Source organism: Oppia nitens, unplaced genomic scaffold, assembly GCF_028296485.1.
Source record: "Oppia nitens isolate AA-2021 unplaced genomic scaffold, nextdenovo-longstitch-racon4-pilon3 scaffold3_pilon_pilon_pilon, whole genome shotgun sequence".
NCBI classification, from domain to species: domain Eukaryota; kingdom Metazoa; phylum Arthropoda; class Arachnida; order Sarcoptiformes; family Oppiidae; genus Oppia; species Oppia nitens.
In genome coordinates, this window is record NW_026533221.1 from 2097572 (window position 1) to 2113063 (window position 15492).

General features: G+C 26.4%; 4 protein-coding genes across 4 annotated transcripts; 1 reads left to right on the forward strand and 3 right to left on the reverse strand.

The window, feature by feature from the left end:
• Positions 1–2823: 2823 nt before the first annotated feature.
• LOC128957754 (TPR repeat-containing protein DDB_G0287999-like) lies at positions 2824–4455 on the reverse strand. The gene is made up of 4 exons (XM_054303567.1): positions 4396–4455; positions 4154–4317; positions 3449–4073; positions 2824–2880 (listed from the first exon to the last, which is right to left on the reverse strand). The coding sequence occupies exons 3-4, from the start codon at positions 4025–4027 to the stop codon at positions 2824–2826; spliced, it is 636 nt and encodes a 211-aa protein (XP_054159542.1). The 5' UTR covers positions 4028–4073; positions 4154–4317; positions 4396–4455.
• A 6323-nt stretch (positions 4456–10778) lies between these two features.
• LOC128958952 (tRNA modification GTPase GTPBP3, mitochondrial-like) lies at positions 10779–12583 on the forward strand. The gene is made up of 2 exons (XM_054304920.1): positions 10779–11828; positions 11888–12583. Exons 1-2 carry the CDS (start codon positions 10810–10812, stop codon positions 12432–12434), a joined length of 1566 nt encoding a protein of 521 aa, XP_054160895.1. The 5' UTR covers positions 10779–10809; the 3' UTR covers positions 12435–12583.
• On the reverse strand, positions 12356–13463 carry LOC128958953 (TM2 domain-containing protein 3-like). Its single transcript, XM_054304922.1, has 4 exons — positions 13113–13463; positions 12828–13051; positions 12565–12757; positions 12356–12381 (listed from the first exon to the last, which is right to left on the reverse strand). Exons 1-3 carry the CDS (start codon positions 13392–13394, stop codon positions 12592–12594), a joined length of 672 nt encoding a protein of 223 aa, XP_054160897.1. The 5' UTR covers positions 13395–13463; the 3' UTR covers positions 12356–12381; positions 12565–12591.
• A 616-nt stretch (positions 13464–14079) lies between these two features.
• LOC128958354 (uncharacterized) lies at positions 14080–15294 on the reverse strand. Its single transcript, XM_054304200.1, has 2 exons — positions 14648–15294; positions 14080–14588 (listed from the first exon to the last, which is right to left on the reverse strand). Exons 1-2 carry the CDS (start codon positions 14964–14966, stop codon positions 14140–14142), a joined length of 768 nt encoding a protein of 255 aa, XP_054160175.1. The 5' UTR covers positions 14967–15294; the 3' UTR covers positions 14080–14139.
• Between the last annotated feature and the right edge of the window lie 198 nt (positions 15295–15492).

The following is a 15492-nucleotide window of genomic DNA, read 5'->3' on the forward strand; positions in this document are numbered from 1 at the left end:
TTAAGTCAAAATTACAATAACTAACACTAAATAATATAAATATATTAAATAATTTATTATTTTAAAAATTGTTTTTCAATATACATATTAAAAAAATATTTTTTTAAATATAATTATTAATAGTTATATAGAAAATTTATTTTCAGTTTTTAAGTAATTTATTAAATATGTAATTTTGTAAAGTGTCACTAAAAGTGAAAAACAATTAAAAAATTATTATTATACTACTGTAATAGTTTAACATTTTAATTTTATAATACAAACACATATACAGTAGCATTAATTGCATTGAGTTAATTAATTTGGATTAATATGCATTTTAATAAGATATTGAATCAATAAATAGTATACATTTTTTTGTCATATAATTACAATAAATGTGATAACTGTTTGTTAAAATTTGTTTGTATAATACAGTATATCAAACTAATAGATTAACAATAATAATAATATAATAATTGTATAATAGTCAAATATTTAATTCAATTGATGTTATACATTATTAAAATCAAAACAGTATTAAAATTTTTAATTTAAAAATAATAAATTAGAAAAATACATACAATTATTAACAAAATATAAATTATTATTAATATTTGTAATATATAAAACTAAGATATTAAATTTATAAGTTATCAATATCATAATTATCATAATTTTATATATGCTTTTCTATTGTTTTAATAATAAATATATAATTTTAAGTATCTATAATTAATATTCTATTAAAAAAGTCTATTACAAGAATGATTTTTAGCAAATAAAAAATTAGTTTATTTATTAAATTGAATATATATATAATTTTTAAAATACAAATAAAACAATTTTATTTAGTAAGTATTGTCCGTATTTTATCCGGATTTTTTGTTTGTGTAATAACATTATGAAAACCAAAATAACTTTAGTTTTTTGTATCTAATTTTTTTTAGACTAACTTAACAATTGTAATATACGTTTCATTGGTAGCTCCGGGTCTATCATCATATGTTTTGTACGATTTGTTTCCAATTCTTTGATAAAATTACTAAAACGATTCGGATGTTTCTTTTCGGCCAATTTTATTGCATAAGCTATTGATTATTCAAAATATATTTTTTTAAATAATAATAATAATTATTAAAAAAATATTAATCAGTACTAATAATTTTAAAGATATATATTATTTTTAATATATATATATATATATATATATATATATATAGACTCACTATCATAAATATCCAGATTATATTGACTGACAACCAATCCGACACACAAACAAAAAACAAAAATAATTACTAATTTCATGGTTAGTCTTATATTAGTTTTTTTTTAAATTAAATGTTTGTTTGAAACTAGACTTTAACTGTCTGTTTATATACTTATATACTTTTTTAAAAAACAACTGTTCATGTGATTATCGGATGCTATTATTATTATTAAAAATTTCATAAACATATTAATCATAGTATTTATTTTTAATTATTATACATATGTTTGTTCACAAAAATAAAATCTTAATTATTTTAAAATTTGATTAATGTAATAATGTATAATTATATTATTGTTAAGATCTATTAAATCTATCTAGTTAGTTTTTTTTAATGTATTATAATAATAATTACTTCTCAATTAAAATACATTAATTAAATTCAAGTGTGTATTATAAAAATAAATATGGTTTTAAGCAATTTATTATAATAATAATTTTCTATATTTAAAAAAACAATAACAAATAATTAATTAAAAAGCTAACAAATTTATTATATAGTTATGATAATTGAATAATAACTAATCGTTTTTTTTTCATTAGCTAACATCCATTCACAGAATCGACAATAACTATAGTCAGGCGTCGGTTACAGTGGTCGACCTCTTTATAAACTCTTACAAGTAATTTATAATTAGACAAAACGCTAATAAATGATTGACTATTTCGGTCGTCCGCATTGGTTCTCCATATAAGAAAGTCGACTTTTTGATTGACTATTGCCGGACAATGTTTTCGGGAACAGTTGTCGGCTACCACTGCAAAATGTAGTCTAATATCTACGGGATAATTTCTAAAAAAGCTATAATGATATTTATGGCCAGTTAGCGTATAAATACAATCGTCCACTTATTTGTTCAGATAGCCCACTATATATATATATATATATATATATATATATATATATACAGAAAAAAAATGTAATTATATTTATTAAAAATAACTATTAAAATAAATTTTTTAAGTCAAAACCGTAAAGAATTTTATCATCGGTACACAAGTTGGCCAACGATGTGTCCGGTTTGTCGCCGACGGCCACACAATTCAAACAGTTTGTAGTAGTAATGGGACAGAAATACGTCTCATTGTTATTAAGTTGACGTTTAAGACGTTTCAATATATTATTATTATTATTATTAGACATTGTCTTTCTTTTTAATTGAATTGTTGATTAAAATTGTAAACAAAAAAATCAAAATTACTAAATATATTAGTCATTAGTTAAATTTGCAAATTAGTTATTACCCATTAATTTGATAGCAGTTAACAAATAAGTTGCCAATTAGTAGACATAAAACCAACAATTGTATGACTTTTGAGTCCATTTTGTTTTTATATATTCAATTTCATATAAAATTTAGTTTTTAAATATAATATATAATTTTTAGCTATAAATTATTTAACTAAATAACTAATTGAATACATGACATTTATATACTCATATAAAAAATTATTTGTTTATTTTATAAGCAATCTATAAATGTAATATTTTCATTATTTTTTATATAGTGTTAATAAAATAAATTTATAACTAAATATTTATATTTTAATTATATTAATATTATTATTAGTTTTCAAAATCTTATCCTTGATCTAGTGTTGGCAATGTTAAGCTTATCAATTGTTAATAACTGGTTCATAAAAATAAATTTATGATAAATTAATTTAAAATTATCCTAAATAATTTAAGTGTTAAGTTTTAAATAGTATGTATAATATGAATAATTTATTCATTTATTAGTTAGATATTATTAAATAATTTTTTAAAATTATATACACAAAAATAATTTCATAAAATTTAGATTATTTTAATAAACTTTATATTTAGTTAATATTATGGATTTTTGTTTAATTGTAATTATCTATTATGTAATTTATTTATATATATATTATATAAACTAATAATTTGTAATTTAATCACAATTTTAATATCTCTTTATATATAAATTTTAAAAATAACAAACAGTTTATTATTAAAAATAATATCATATTATAATTATCAATATATTTATTGTATAATTAGAAATAATTTATGTTATCGTTATCAATAATTTTTTTAAAAATTTATTTTAATAAACAGTTAATACAAGTTTGTTATTAATGTATTAATAAAATTATTTATTGCATATATTAATAAAATTTATCAAAATATAATAATTAAATATAAGTTTATTATAAATCTAGTTTCAAATCAATTACTTTAATATGTAATTTATTGCCCAGAAATTTACGATAAACTTGATTTTGTTGGTTATAGCTGAGACCAATAGGGTTGGCATATCTTTCGGATCTATCGTATTGTTGGCTACTGTCGGACACCACACCATCACTAATACTTTTGGTAGTAGTAGTAGTAATCGGTTGTTCAGTTTCATTGACAACAACAGCCAATTCATTGTCTGTCTGAGTTGTGGTCAGTTCTGTGAGGTTGTCGTCGTCATCATCGTTGTTGTTGTTGTTGTTGTCTTCCACTCCATTGTTATCATCAGATTCGTAAACCCATATACTTAGAGGTCGGTCACAATTGTCGACCTGTTTGTCAATCTTTACAAATATTCCATTAGTCGAAAATAGTACTAAAACTGGTTTAAGTGTTTCCGTGATATTGTTTTTCTTTACAAAAATATTAACTTTTAGATTGTCTATATCAGGACACTGTTGTTGTTGTTGTTGTCGTCGTTGGGAACAGTTGTTATCCGCCAAAAACTCTAATCTAATCTCTCGGGGCTCATGTCGCCAATCATTGTAACCCAATTGTTGGCCAGTCAGCAAATACATACAATTGTTTTTATTGTTGTCTGATTTGGTTAGGTATCCATCTATACTGTATATATATCACCCAAAAATAAACAATATATATATAATGATATTATTAATAAAAATTTATTTTTTTTTTGATAAAACCGTAGATATTTATTTCATCGGTTCAAAGGTTGGCCAACGTTTGGCTCGGTTTGTCGTCGGTAGCCGAACAGCTCAAACAGTTGCTGCCAATGATGGGACACATATAGGTCTGATCATCGCTAAGATCACGTTTAAGACGTTTCAATACATTAAATGCTTTTAGACTATAATATAAATAATTATAAAAAAACAAATAAATAAATAAATAATAATATCATTAGTTATTTTCAAAAACTTATTACTCATTAATGGGACCGCAGTTAACAAATAAGTTGCCAATTACTAGGCATATGACCAACAATTGTATCAATTTTGAGTCCATTGTATTCAATTGGATACCTATTTAATTTATAAATATAATAAATAATATAATAATAGTAATAATTTAAATAATAATAATAGTTATATTATTTAGGAAATCATTAACTATAATTAAATAATACAGAATAACATACAGTTTATATACCCTAATATTATTAAAAATTATTTGTTTATTTTATAATCAATATAATGAATGCTTTTTAAACAAATTATTCTTCATATAGTGTAATAAAAATTTTTATTATTAATAAATATTAATTTTTTTATTACATAAACATTATCATAATTTTTTTAAAAAAATCTTATGCATCATTTAGTGTTGGCAATGTTTAACTTATCAATTGTTTATAACTAAATTTCTAATTAAAAAATCGTGACTAATTAATTAAAAAAAAAATTATCTTAAATAATTTATTTTTACAAAGTTTTAAATAATATTTTTTTCTAAATTAATTTATCTATTAGTTACAAGTTGTTATTAAAATGAATAATCTAAAAAATAAAATTTCTTATTTTTGTTTTTATTAAAATTATAAATTATTATTTAAAGTTATATAAAATAATTTATTTGTTATATAAAACTAATTACTTCTATAATAGTATAAAAGCTCCTTTTTTTTGCTAAAAAGTTTTATATAAATTTTAAAGTTGACAAACATTTTAATTAAGACTTTTATATCATTTTTATTTGATATAAGTTTTTATAATTTAATAATTTTTTAATTAAAATAAATTATCTATTTTTTTTATCAATATCTTGGATATGATCACGTTTAAGACGTTTGAATATATCAGATAAATTTTTCCTTATTATTGATTATATGAGTACAAAAAAAACAATAATTTTAAAACAATAATCATAGTATTAGTTATTTTTCAAAAAAAAACATATTACCCATTAATAGGACCGCAGTTTAGCAAAATATTATATAATAGTTGCCAAATATTTAGTAGGTATATGAACAGCAATTGTATCTGTTTTTTGAGTCCATTGTATTCAATAGGATACACATTTAGTTTGTAAATATAATAGTTTATCTTTTATATGATTTACAGAACATACAGAATAATTGATAAATACATTAAGCTTTATATATATATATCCTAAAGTTTAGGAAAATTACTAAAAATTATTTTATTTATATAATCAATGATTGATTGACAATGAATGTTATTTTTATATTATTTTTATATAGTGTAATGTTAAGCAGATTTGTGAAAAATATTAATATACTGTATATATTGTATTAATTTTATTAAAAATATTAATTTTCAAAATCTCATGTTTGATAAAGATTATGCATTTTTTATGCAGTTTATCAATTGTTTATAATTGGTTTCAAAATATATTTATAACTTAAATAATTTGCTGATTTTTAAATAGTACTGTAGTATAATATATGACTGAAAAAATTTATCAATTAGTTACTATTTTATAATAAAGTAATTTTTAAAAATGTCATATATCTAAATATTAAATCTATATAATTTACATTATTTTAATAAGTATTACATAAATTATACTACTATTATGCATTTTTGTTTAATTAAAGTTATCTATTATTAAAATTAAAATTATTATTTTTTATAGTAATTTATATATCAAATAATAATTTGTAATATTAACCATAATTATAATTATATTTTTATAATTATTAAATAATTATATATATATATATATAAATTTTAAAGATGACAAAGATTTTATTTAAATATATTTATTAAAATCATTTAAATATAAGAATAACATATTGATAAACAACAGTTTTTTTAAAAACTTAAAAATAAACTTAAGATTACAAATATTTATAATATAATTCCATACTTAATATGAATTATCATTCAATTTTCATATAAACAGTTTGTAAATCATTTATTGCATTTACACATATATAAGATAAATGCAATAATTAAATATCTTATAAATCTAATAACAAATCAATTACTTTAATATGTAATTTATTGTCCAAAAGTTTACGATAAACTGGATGTTGTTGGCTATAGTCGAGACCCATACGGTAGGTATATACCTGTCTATTGTCATATTGTTGACTACTATCATCTGACTGTTGTCCATCACTTGTTGTATAAACAGCGGGCATCGGATAGGCTGATGGGTATTGCTATTAGCAAAAATAATAATAATAATATTATCTTTAATAAAACACTACTTGTATATACATAATAGGTATGTTAAATACGTACACCTATTTGTAGAAATAGTGAACCATCAGTAGATACTGGACGTGACGGTTGAACGACATCTAAAAATGTGGACAAAAAATTTTTATAAGTAAAATATATTTCTATTGAAGATATTTTCAAAATATATACAGTATATACCATTGCAATCATCACGAGTCTGGCGATTGCCGGTTAGACCACTACCGTCGGGCTTTGGGGATTCAGTTTTATCTGCTGCCGGTGTTGTTGTCTGAATTGTGTCGACCACCACTGCTTGTGTCTTGTTTACACTAACAGCCATTATACTGATGGGTTGGTTACAGTTGTCTATATGTTTGACTGTCTTAACAACTATGGAATTGTCTGTCGGCGAGACCAGAATAAATGGATCCAAAATATCAAACAAACTAAAGTAGCCAATTATAAACCTAACTGTCCGATTGACAATATCTGGACACAGTTGTTGTTGCTGTTCATCATATATATTGGTACAGTTGTCGGCTGTAACCGAAATTTTTAGCCGAATATCTTTAGGTTCGTCAATGTTAGGCAAATCTATATCATTATATTGTTGGCCAACTAACAGATAGTCACAATCATTGTCATCAGATTTGCTTAGGTATCCATCTATTATGCTATCAACAAACAAAAAAAAATCAGTTATTAGTAATAGTAGTAATAATTACACATAAAATATTAATTAGATATTAAATAATAAAAATGTTTAGTTTTAGGATCAAACACCGTAGACAATGGGTATTTCGCTACACAGGTTGGCCAACGATTTGTCCGGTTTGTCCGCGGAACAGCTCAAACAGTCGATGCTATCAATCGGACACATCATGGACTCATCATTGCTAAGATCACGCTTAAGACGTTTCAATACATTGGATGTCTTAATCCTTAAGAGAAAAAAATTGTTTTAAAAAATAATATATTAATTATCGTCGAAAAATTATCACCCATTGATGGGTCCGCAGTTGACAAATAAATTGTCAATTAGTAGACATATGATCAACAATTGTATCAATTTTGAGTCCATTGTATTCAATCGGATGCCTATTTAGTTTGTAAATATAGTTTGTAAATCATATAATAATAGTTATATTATATATGTTTTTATTATTAACTAAATATCAATAATACAGAATTCATACGATTTATATACCCTATTATAAAATATTATTTGTTTATATTATAATCAATAAAAAAAAGTTTGATTAAGTAGATTTGTGAATAAATATTTTTATTTTATTTACAATTACATTATTATTAATTATCATAATCTCATCCATGATCTAGTGGTGGCAATGTTTAAACTTATCAATTGCTTATAACTGGTTTAAAAATAAAATTATGACTAATTAATTTTAATATTATTTCAAATAATTTATTTGTTGCTTTTAAAAGAATATACAGTATATATTGATATAATTTATAAATAATTTTATTTATTAGTTACATGTAATTGTAAAATAAACTTTTTTTTAAATGTTATACAATATAAAAAATTAATTAAAATGTGTATTAGTTACTATACTTATTATGTATTTTTGTTTAATTAAAATTATCTATCATTAGGTAAGTTATATATATATATATTGATATTAATTATTTCATTATTATAAATAAAATTATGTATTGATAATAATTATTTATTTTATAACAGTATATTTAATATAATTAAAAGTTTATAATTGATTTATAAATCTAGTATCCAATCAATTATTTTTAATTTATTGTTCGTAATTTTGCGGTAAACTTTACTTTGTTGGACATACAGGACAGCTGTTTGGTATTGTCCACTACTATATGACTGTCCATTTGGAAAAACAGTGGGCAGTGTATAGGTTCGAGGGGACTGATATTACAATAATTAGAAAAATTATAATTAATATCATTAAATAAATTTACTAAATAATATAAATATGTTATACGATAGATACATACGTCTGTTTGTGGTTCACCATTAGATACTGGAGCTGACAATTGAACGGCATCTAAAATGTAAGGGAAAAAAGGCAATCAATTTATTTAATAAGATTTTAAGCAAAACATATATATATATACAGTATATATACAGTATGTGTCTATACCTTTGCCATTACGACTACGGCTTTCCTCAATCAGGCAATTATCAGCGACTACTACTTCACGATTGTCGGTCACTTGACTACCGTCGGGATCGATCGAGATTTCAATTTTATCGGCCAATTCATCAGTCATTGTTGTAGTTGTAGTTGTTGTTGTCATTGATGTTGTCTGAGTTGTGTTGTCCACAATTGTCTCGTTAATAATGGTTTCAGCAATTATATTAGATATCAATTGGTTGGCACAGTTTTTTACATATTTGACCCCTTTTTTTGGATTAATTAGATCCACTTTATTTAGTGGTAATTCAACGAGAACTAAATTATTGATACCATAGCCGCCTATAGACAAGTTAAGTTTGTAGTTAATTATGACCGGACACTGTTGTTGTTGTAGTTGTTGTTGTTGGGAACTGTTGTTGTCGACAGTCACCGAAAACTGTAGTTTAAGCTCTTTGAATTGACTGCATTTATGGAAACGCAACTCTAATTTCTGGACAGTTATCAAATACACACAATTGTTGGTGTTGTTGGTGTTGTTGTCTAATTTGCTATTCAGATAACCATCTAAATTATAATTAATAATTGTAAAAAATTTTGAGAGAAAAATAAAATAAATTATTTTAATTATATGAGTTTTTATCGTTGTTGTTGTTGTTGTTGTTGTTGTTGATAAAACTGTAAGTATACCTGGAATGTACCCAAAGAGACAATCGACGAAAACCTCATTGAATGGATTGGTATAGTTAGTCATGTTTAGTACATCCATGGTATCGATGAGACATATTAACGACTGATCATTGTTTTGTTGGTCACGTTTAAGTCGTTTAGATTCATTGTATGTCTTTAGTCTAAAGTACCCAAAAAACAAAACAAAAATATTTAATAATAATCATAGTATTAGTTATTTTTCAAAAAAAAAAATTATTACCCATTAATAGGACCACAATTAACCAAATAGTTGCCAATTAGTAGACATATAACCAACAATTGTAAACTTTTTGCGTCCATTGTATTTAAATTGATTACACATTTAGCTTGCATAAGTTTTATAAAAAAAATATATGATTTTATTAACAATACTGTATATAAAATAATAAAGAATAACAAGTAAATACAGTATACTGTTTATATACCCTAATAAATAAATTTAAAAAATTTCATACAATTAGTAATATTATATGAAGTAAAGTTAAAAATAAATTATTATTTAATTATATGAAATTATATCCAAAAATTACTTTGTCATACCAGGATCTATTGTTTATTATTTTTATAAAACTATTTTTTTAACTGATTTAAATTTTAAATAAATAGACTAATTTAATTTATAAGTAACTTAAATAACTTGATTAATGTGAATATATATTTTTAAAATAAATAAAAATATAATATTATAATAATAATAATACTGTTAACATTTAGTATTAGTCACAATTTATAGTTTCTATTAATTTAATAACATGATATTTTTTGATAATTTAATATCTAATTTAAAAATAACTATTATAATATTGATATATAAAAACAATAAATTGTTATTACATAACTAGTATTACTTAAAAAAATAATTAGTAATAGTAAAAGTATTTTTTATAAAAATAAATAACTAAAAAACTAAAATTAACAACTAAAAATAAATCAATAAATTTAAAATTTTATTTTTAAAGTATATTTTAAGTGATAATAAAAATTAATATAATTAATTATACCACACTTTTGTATTATTTTATTAGTGTAATTAACATATTTATATATTTAGTAAAAATAATAATAATTTTTAATGTAAATTATAAAAACAAAATTACAATTAAAAATAAATTACAATTAAATTATTATTTATAGAATATTCTTATAAATATTTTTCATTTAAACAACAAAAAAAGTTTTCATGCATTCAGTATATTATGATATGATTTACTACTACTAAAGCATTACGTCATTGACTGCAATACTAAACAAAATTTTTTAAAAAATAAAAACATTTATTATTTTGAAAACAAATTTCAAAAACACATTTTGAAAACATTTATTTTGGAGAAAATTTTTTTTTTTTTTGAAATGTTGTGTCAATTGGTGACCAAAACCTGTTTGCGGGATAACAAGTCCTGGAAGATAATGAAGACATTTTGTCCACTATTAAGACTATTGTCCACTTCGTCGTCGACGACGACAATCTACTCGTTGTCGACCAATATTAAGCCCGTCGGCAGTGCTATTGCTGTGATCCGTATCTCTGGCCACAAGACATTTGACGCGTTGTCTTATTTGATCAAAAATCCTAAAACAGTGGCCAAATGTGTAGCCAATCCGCGTACAGCTGTCTTCGCCAAACTCTACGACGTCGAGGCCCAGGAACTGCTGGATTCGTCGATTGTTATCTGTTTTAGTCGGCCGTCGAGCTATACGGGCGAAGATATGTGCGAACTTCATGTTCACGGATCCAATGCCGTCATCGGCGGTGTACTACAGGTATTGAGCCGTATAGACGGTCTGCGGCCATCAGAGACGGGCGAGTTTACCAAACGTGCGCTTATGAACGGCAAAATGGATTTGATTGGTGTCGAGGCCATCAACGACCTGATCCACGCTCAGACTCTATCGCAACGACGGCGAGCATTGAGTGCAATGAGCGGATCAGTTTCACAGCTATACGATAACTGGAGGACCGATATTATCAAACTGAGAGCCAATATCGAGGTTTGCATTGACTTTGGCGAAGAAGAGCTGATCGATGCAAACGTTTTCGTCGGACTTAAGACACAAATGTTACAAATGATAGACAGTTTGAACAGACATTTGGATAAATGCAAGACCAGAAGCGATCTAATCAAAGATGGTATCAGAGTGGCCATCATTGGTGAACCAAATGTCGGCAAAAGTAGTCTAATTAATCGTTTATGTGAACGAGATTTGTCTATTGTATCGCCGATCAGCGGCACCACCAGAGACGTTGTCGAAACGTGGATCAACTTAGATGGCTATTCGGTGTCCATATCGGACACTGCGGGTATCAAAGATCTCGACAAACAATTGGACGATTGTATCGAAAGAGAGGGAATAGTCAGAGCCATCAATAGGTTTTTGTTGCCAATCATTATTGTCGACCCATTTCTAACTTTTGTAATAACATTTTTAGAGCCAAAAACTCGGACCTAATGTTGGTTGTGTTGGACGCAACCACTCTTGTCGATGACGATAACGGTTCCGATAGTCTGAATGGACAACAACTGTTTGAACAACCAATTTATTTAAGACAATTAGACAATGATTTGTGCAATAAATCTATTTACATAATCAACAAAATTGATTTATTATCAGAAAATCAATACAATCGGCTGCGACAAGAGTGCAGTCGCCGCAGCAAATTGTCCACCAATTGGTCGCTGATTAGCTGTAAATCTTCCGACGGTTTCGATGATCTGATCGCACAGTTGTCACAAACTGTACAACATTTGTGCGGAAATCCAATGAATGAGACGCTGTTCATCAATGAGAGACATGAGGCACATATCCGGCGAGCCGTCCAACAAATCCAAGAGTCGATCCAAGCCATCGACAATGACGTTGCAGTGGCCGCCCATCATCTGCGAGAGGCGGCCCAACAAATCGCTTATATAACCGGAAGAATCTCTACGGAAGACATTTTAGATGTCATTTTTAGAGACTTTTGTATTGGAAAATAAAATCATCAAAAAAAAACAAATCAAACAAAAAACTATTGATACAAATGATATCAAATTGTTTTGTATGTGACTATCATATCGACTAAACCTATCAATTGTTACACCAAAACAAACAAAAAACACGACTGACTTTTCTCTCGCGGATATTGTTTTTATATCATATATAAACGGATCCGTCGCTCGGCTTCAGATAACCAGTAGCTATGAGTATGACATCGATTAGTGTCCAGACGCCGAGTCCGCCGAAACTGAACAGTTTGCCGACGCCTTCCTGCCAGAGACCCAAATAGAAACGATCGATACCGAAGCCGCCGAGCGTTACACTTTGAAAAACAAAACAAAAGTGGTCACAAAATTATCAATTGGTGTCCATCTACACACACTATCCCATACCTCAACAGTAGTGCCGTCGACCACTTATATCCCGACACAAAGTTACACTTTCGGTACTTTTGAAACGATCGTTTGCCGAGACAGAGTACGTGCGGCCGCGCGTGACAAACGGCTTTGTATTGATAGTTGTAATTACACGACGAATTGGTCGTACATTCGTACCGATCTTCGGGCAATTGATAGCAAAATGCACACAAATGGCTGACACTGAAGTTGTTGTCACCCTATAAGTGATATATCATCAGTTGATTAGCCGTATATCGCCGCACACCGAACATATCTTACCGAACAGTGGACATTATCGGTCGGCCGGCATTCGGTAGTCACGTTATGGCCGTATTCACACGAATAGTTGAACCGACAGTTTAGACAATCGTAACTTAAGTGATCGCACCGTTTCTGGCCGTCGCTGTTGATGCAGGCGCTCAGTTCGCTCACTTGACTCGAGTCCATAGTATCACTTCCGCCGACGACGGTGGTGGTGGTCATTGTGATGATGGTTAGCCAAATGATGGCCAAACATGTGTAGCGTTGGCCACTGTTGGCGCCGCCGATAGTTAGTGTCATTGCCGATGACTGTGTCGTTCAATAATAATAGCTGTCATACAGTAGTAAACTGATTGACTGTTTGTTTTATACTGTAATCACATGTACTGTATATGTATTTGAATGCCATCTCTCAGTGCATTATATTATCAAAACAAAAATATAACTGTTTTTTCTCATAAATTAGTGAATTATATAAACTTTTTTTTTATTAAAAAAAACATTGATTTCTAAAAATTAAATTATAACTAATATTATAATAAATTGAAAATTTTTGATAATTGTATTTGAATTTTATAGTTAATTTAGTTTACAATTTTCATAATAACATAACAAATGTTTATTTTATTTTTAAATATAAATATTTGATTAAAATATAATAATTCATGAATTAATAAAATACATAATATAATAAATGTAAAAATAAGAAGATATTAATTAAAATTTATGATTAATTGACATATAATAAACTGATTATACTGTATATATGATATATATTTATATTATAAATAATAAGTTAATTATATACTGTATATACACATATATATGTATATAAATAACAATATAGATTTTTTTTTCATTAACATAACACAAATATAATATAGGAATATACGATATAAATAATATACTAAAAAATAACAGACAAAATGTTTAAAAAAACAAAAAACAATAAAACTTTTTTAAAAATAATAAATCTTACGGTAAAATGAATAATAATAATAATAATAATAATAATAATAATAATAATAATAATAATAATAATTGATTAGTCAGTCAACATCTTAATAATATTGTCCACTCGTTTCTTATCGTTAGCTTTTAGCTGATATCGATCGGCGGCAATGTTGGCCATCAAACACTTGTGAAAATTCATGATTTCCTGCTTAAGTGCTGTCAGTTTGTCCTTCAATCGGGGATTTTTATTCTCTTGGAATGAATAAATTGATTCATTTTTTTGTTTATCGGCCTTCAGTTTGAGCCGATGTTTGGCTGACGCCTCCTTTTCTCTCTTTTTCTTTCGCTTTAACCTTTCTTCAACTGGAAGTGCTGGTCGTCCTCTGCCTCGTCGGACAACAACGTCTGCGACTTGTATCTCAATCTCCTGGCCGGCCAACGGAGCGTCAAACAAGTCTTCGATACGCTGGTCTTCGATGGTATTGTCAGCATCAGCAGCAACAATACCGACGGCTTTTGACTGTTTGCTGCTATTGTCCGCTATAAGGATATAATAATATGATTAACGAAAAATACTGGACGACTGGTTAACGTAATACCTTTGGTAAGTATTGAAGTACTAGACTCGCAAAGTTCGGGTAGTTTAGAGTTTATGGTGTCGGCTAATATATCGTTAGCGCGTTTAGTGGCCGCCGCCACCACCACTTGACCAGTAGTCGGTACTGATAAAACCGTAGCCGCTATCACTGTCGCCGCCACTGATGGTAGAACAGGAACCGTCAGTTGGTTTATACGGATAGAGTCCGACACGAACTGTCCGTCCGTACTGTCCATGTCCTCAAACGGTAAATCATACATCTCTTGGATGGTGTTTTGTTCCCATTTGAAGACATCGACCAGCGATTGATTGTCACTCATATTGTGTTCACCGAGTGTTTTATGAGACACTTTTTTGTGGTCAAAAAAAATTAAATATCGGACAACTTTCGGGTCAACCGATGATAATTAAAAATATATATATTTTATAAACGACTTGAAAGACAACAAAACAAACACACAATGAAAATGTCGGATCAGTTATACAATCACTGACTGACTCTCTCTTTAACTCTCTCTCTCTCTCCATGTCTTACGTCACGCCCGACGACCACAACAACAACCACTGCAACAACTTGTAGTGACAACAATAGCTGATCGCTGATTGGCTTAAAATTGTTTAGATTAGCATTTGATTGGTTAGATTCTAGTTATAAGCATAGATACGTACATTCAATAGTAGTGCCGTCTCTATACAAATATGTTAAACACAATAATAGGTGTAATTAGTTATCATTCAATATATAACTAATAATATAATAATTAATTAATTAATATAGAAATTAATTTGTGATTATTAATCATAATAATAATACATTAACTATAATATATATATTTCTCATTTTTG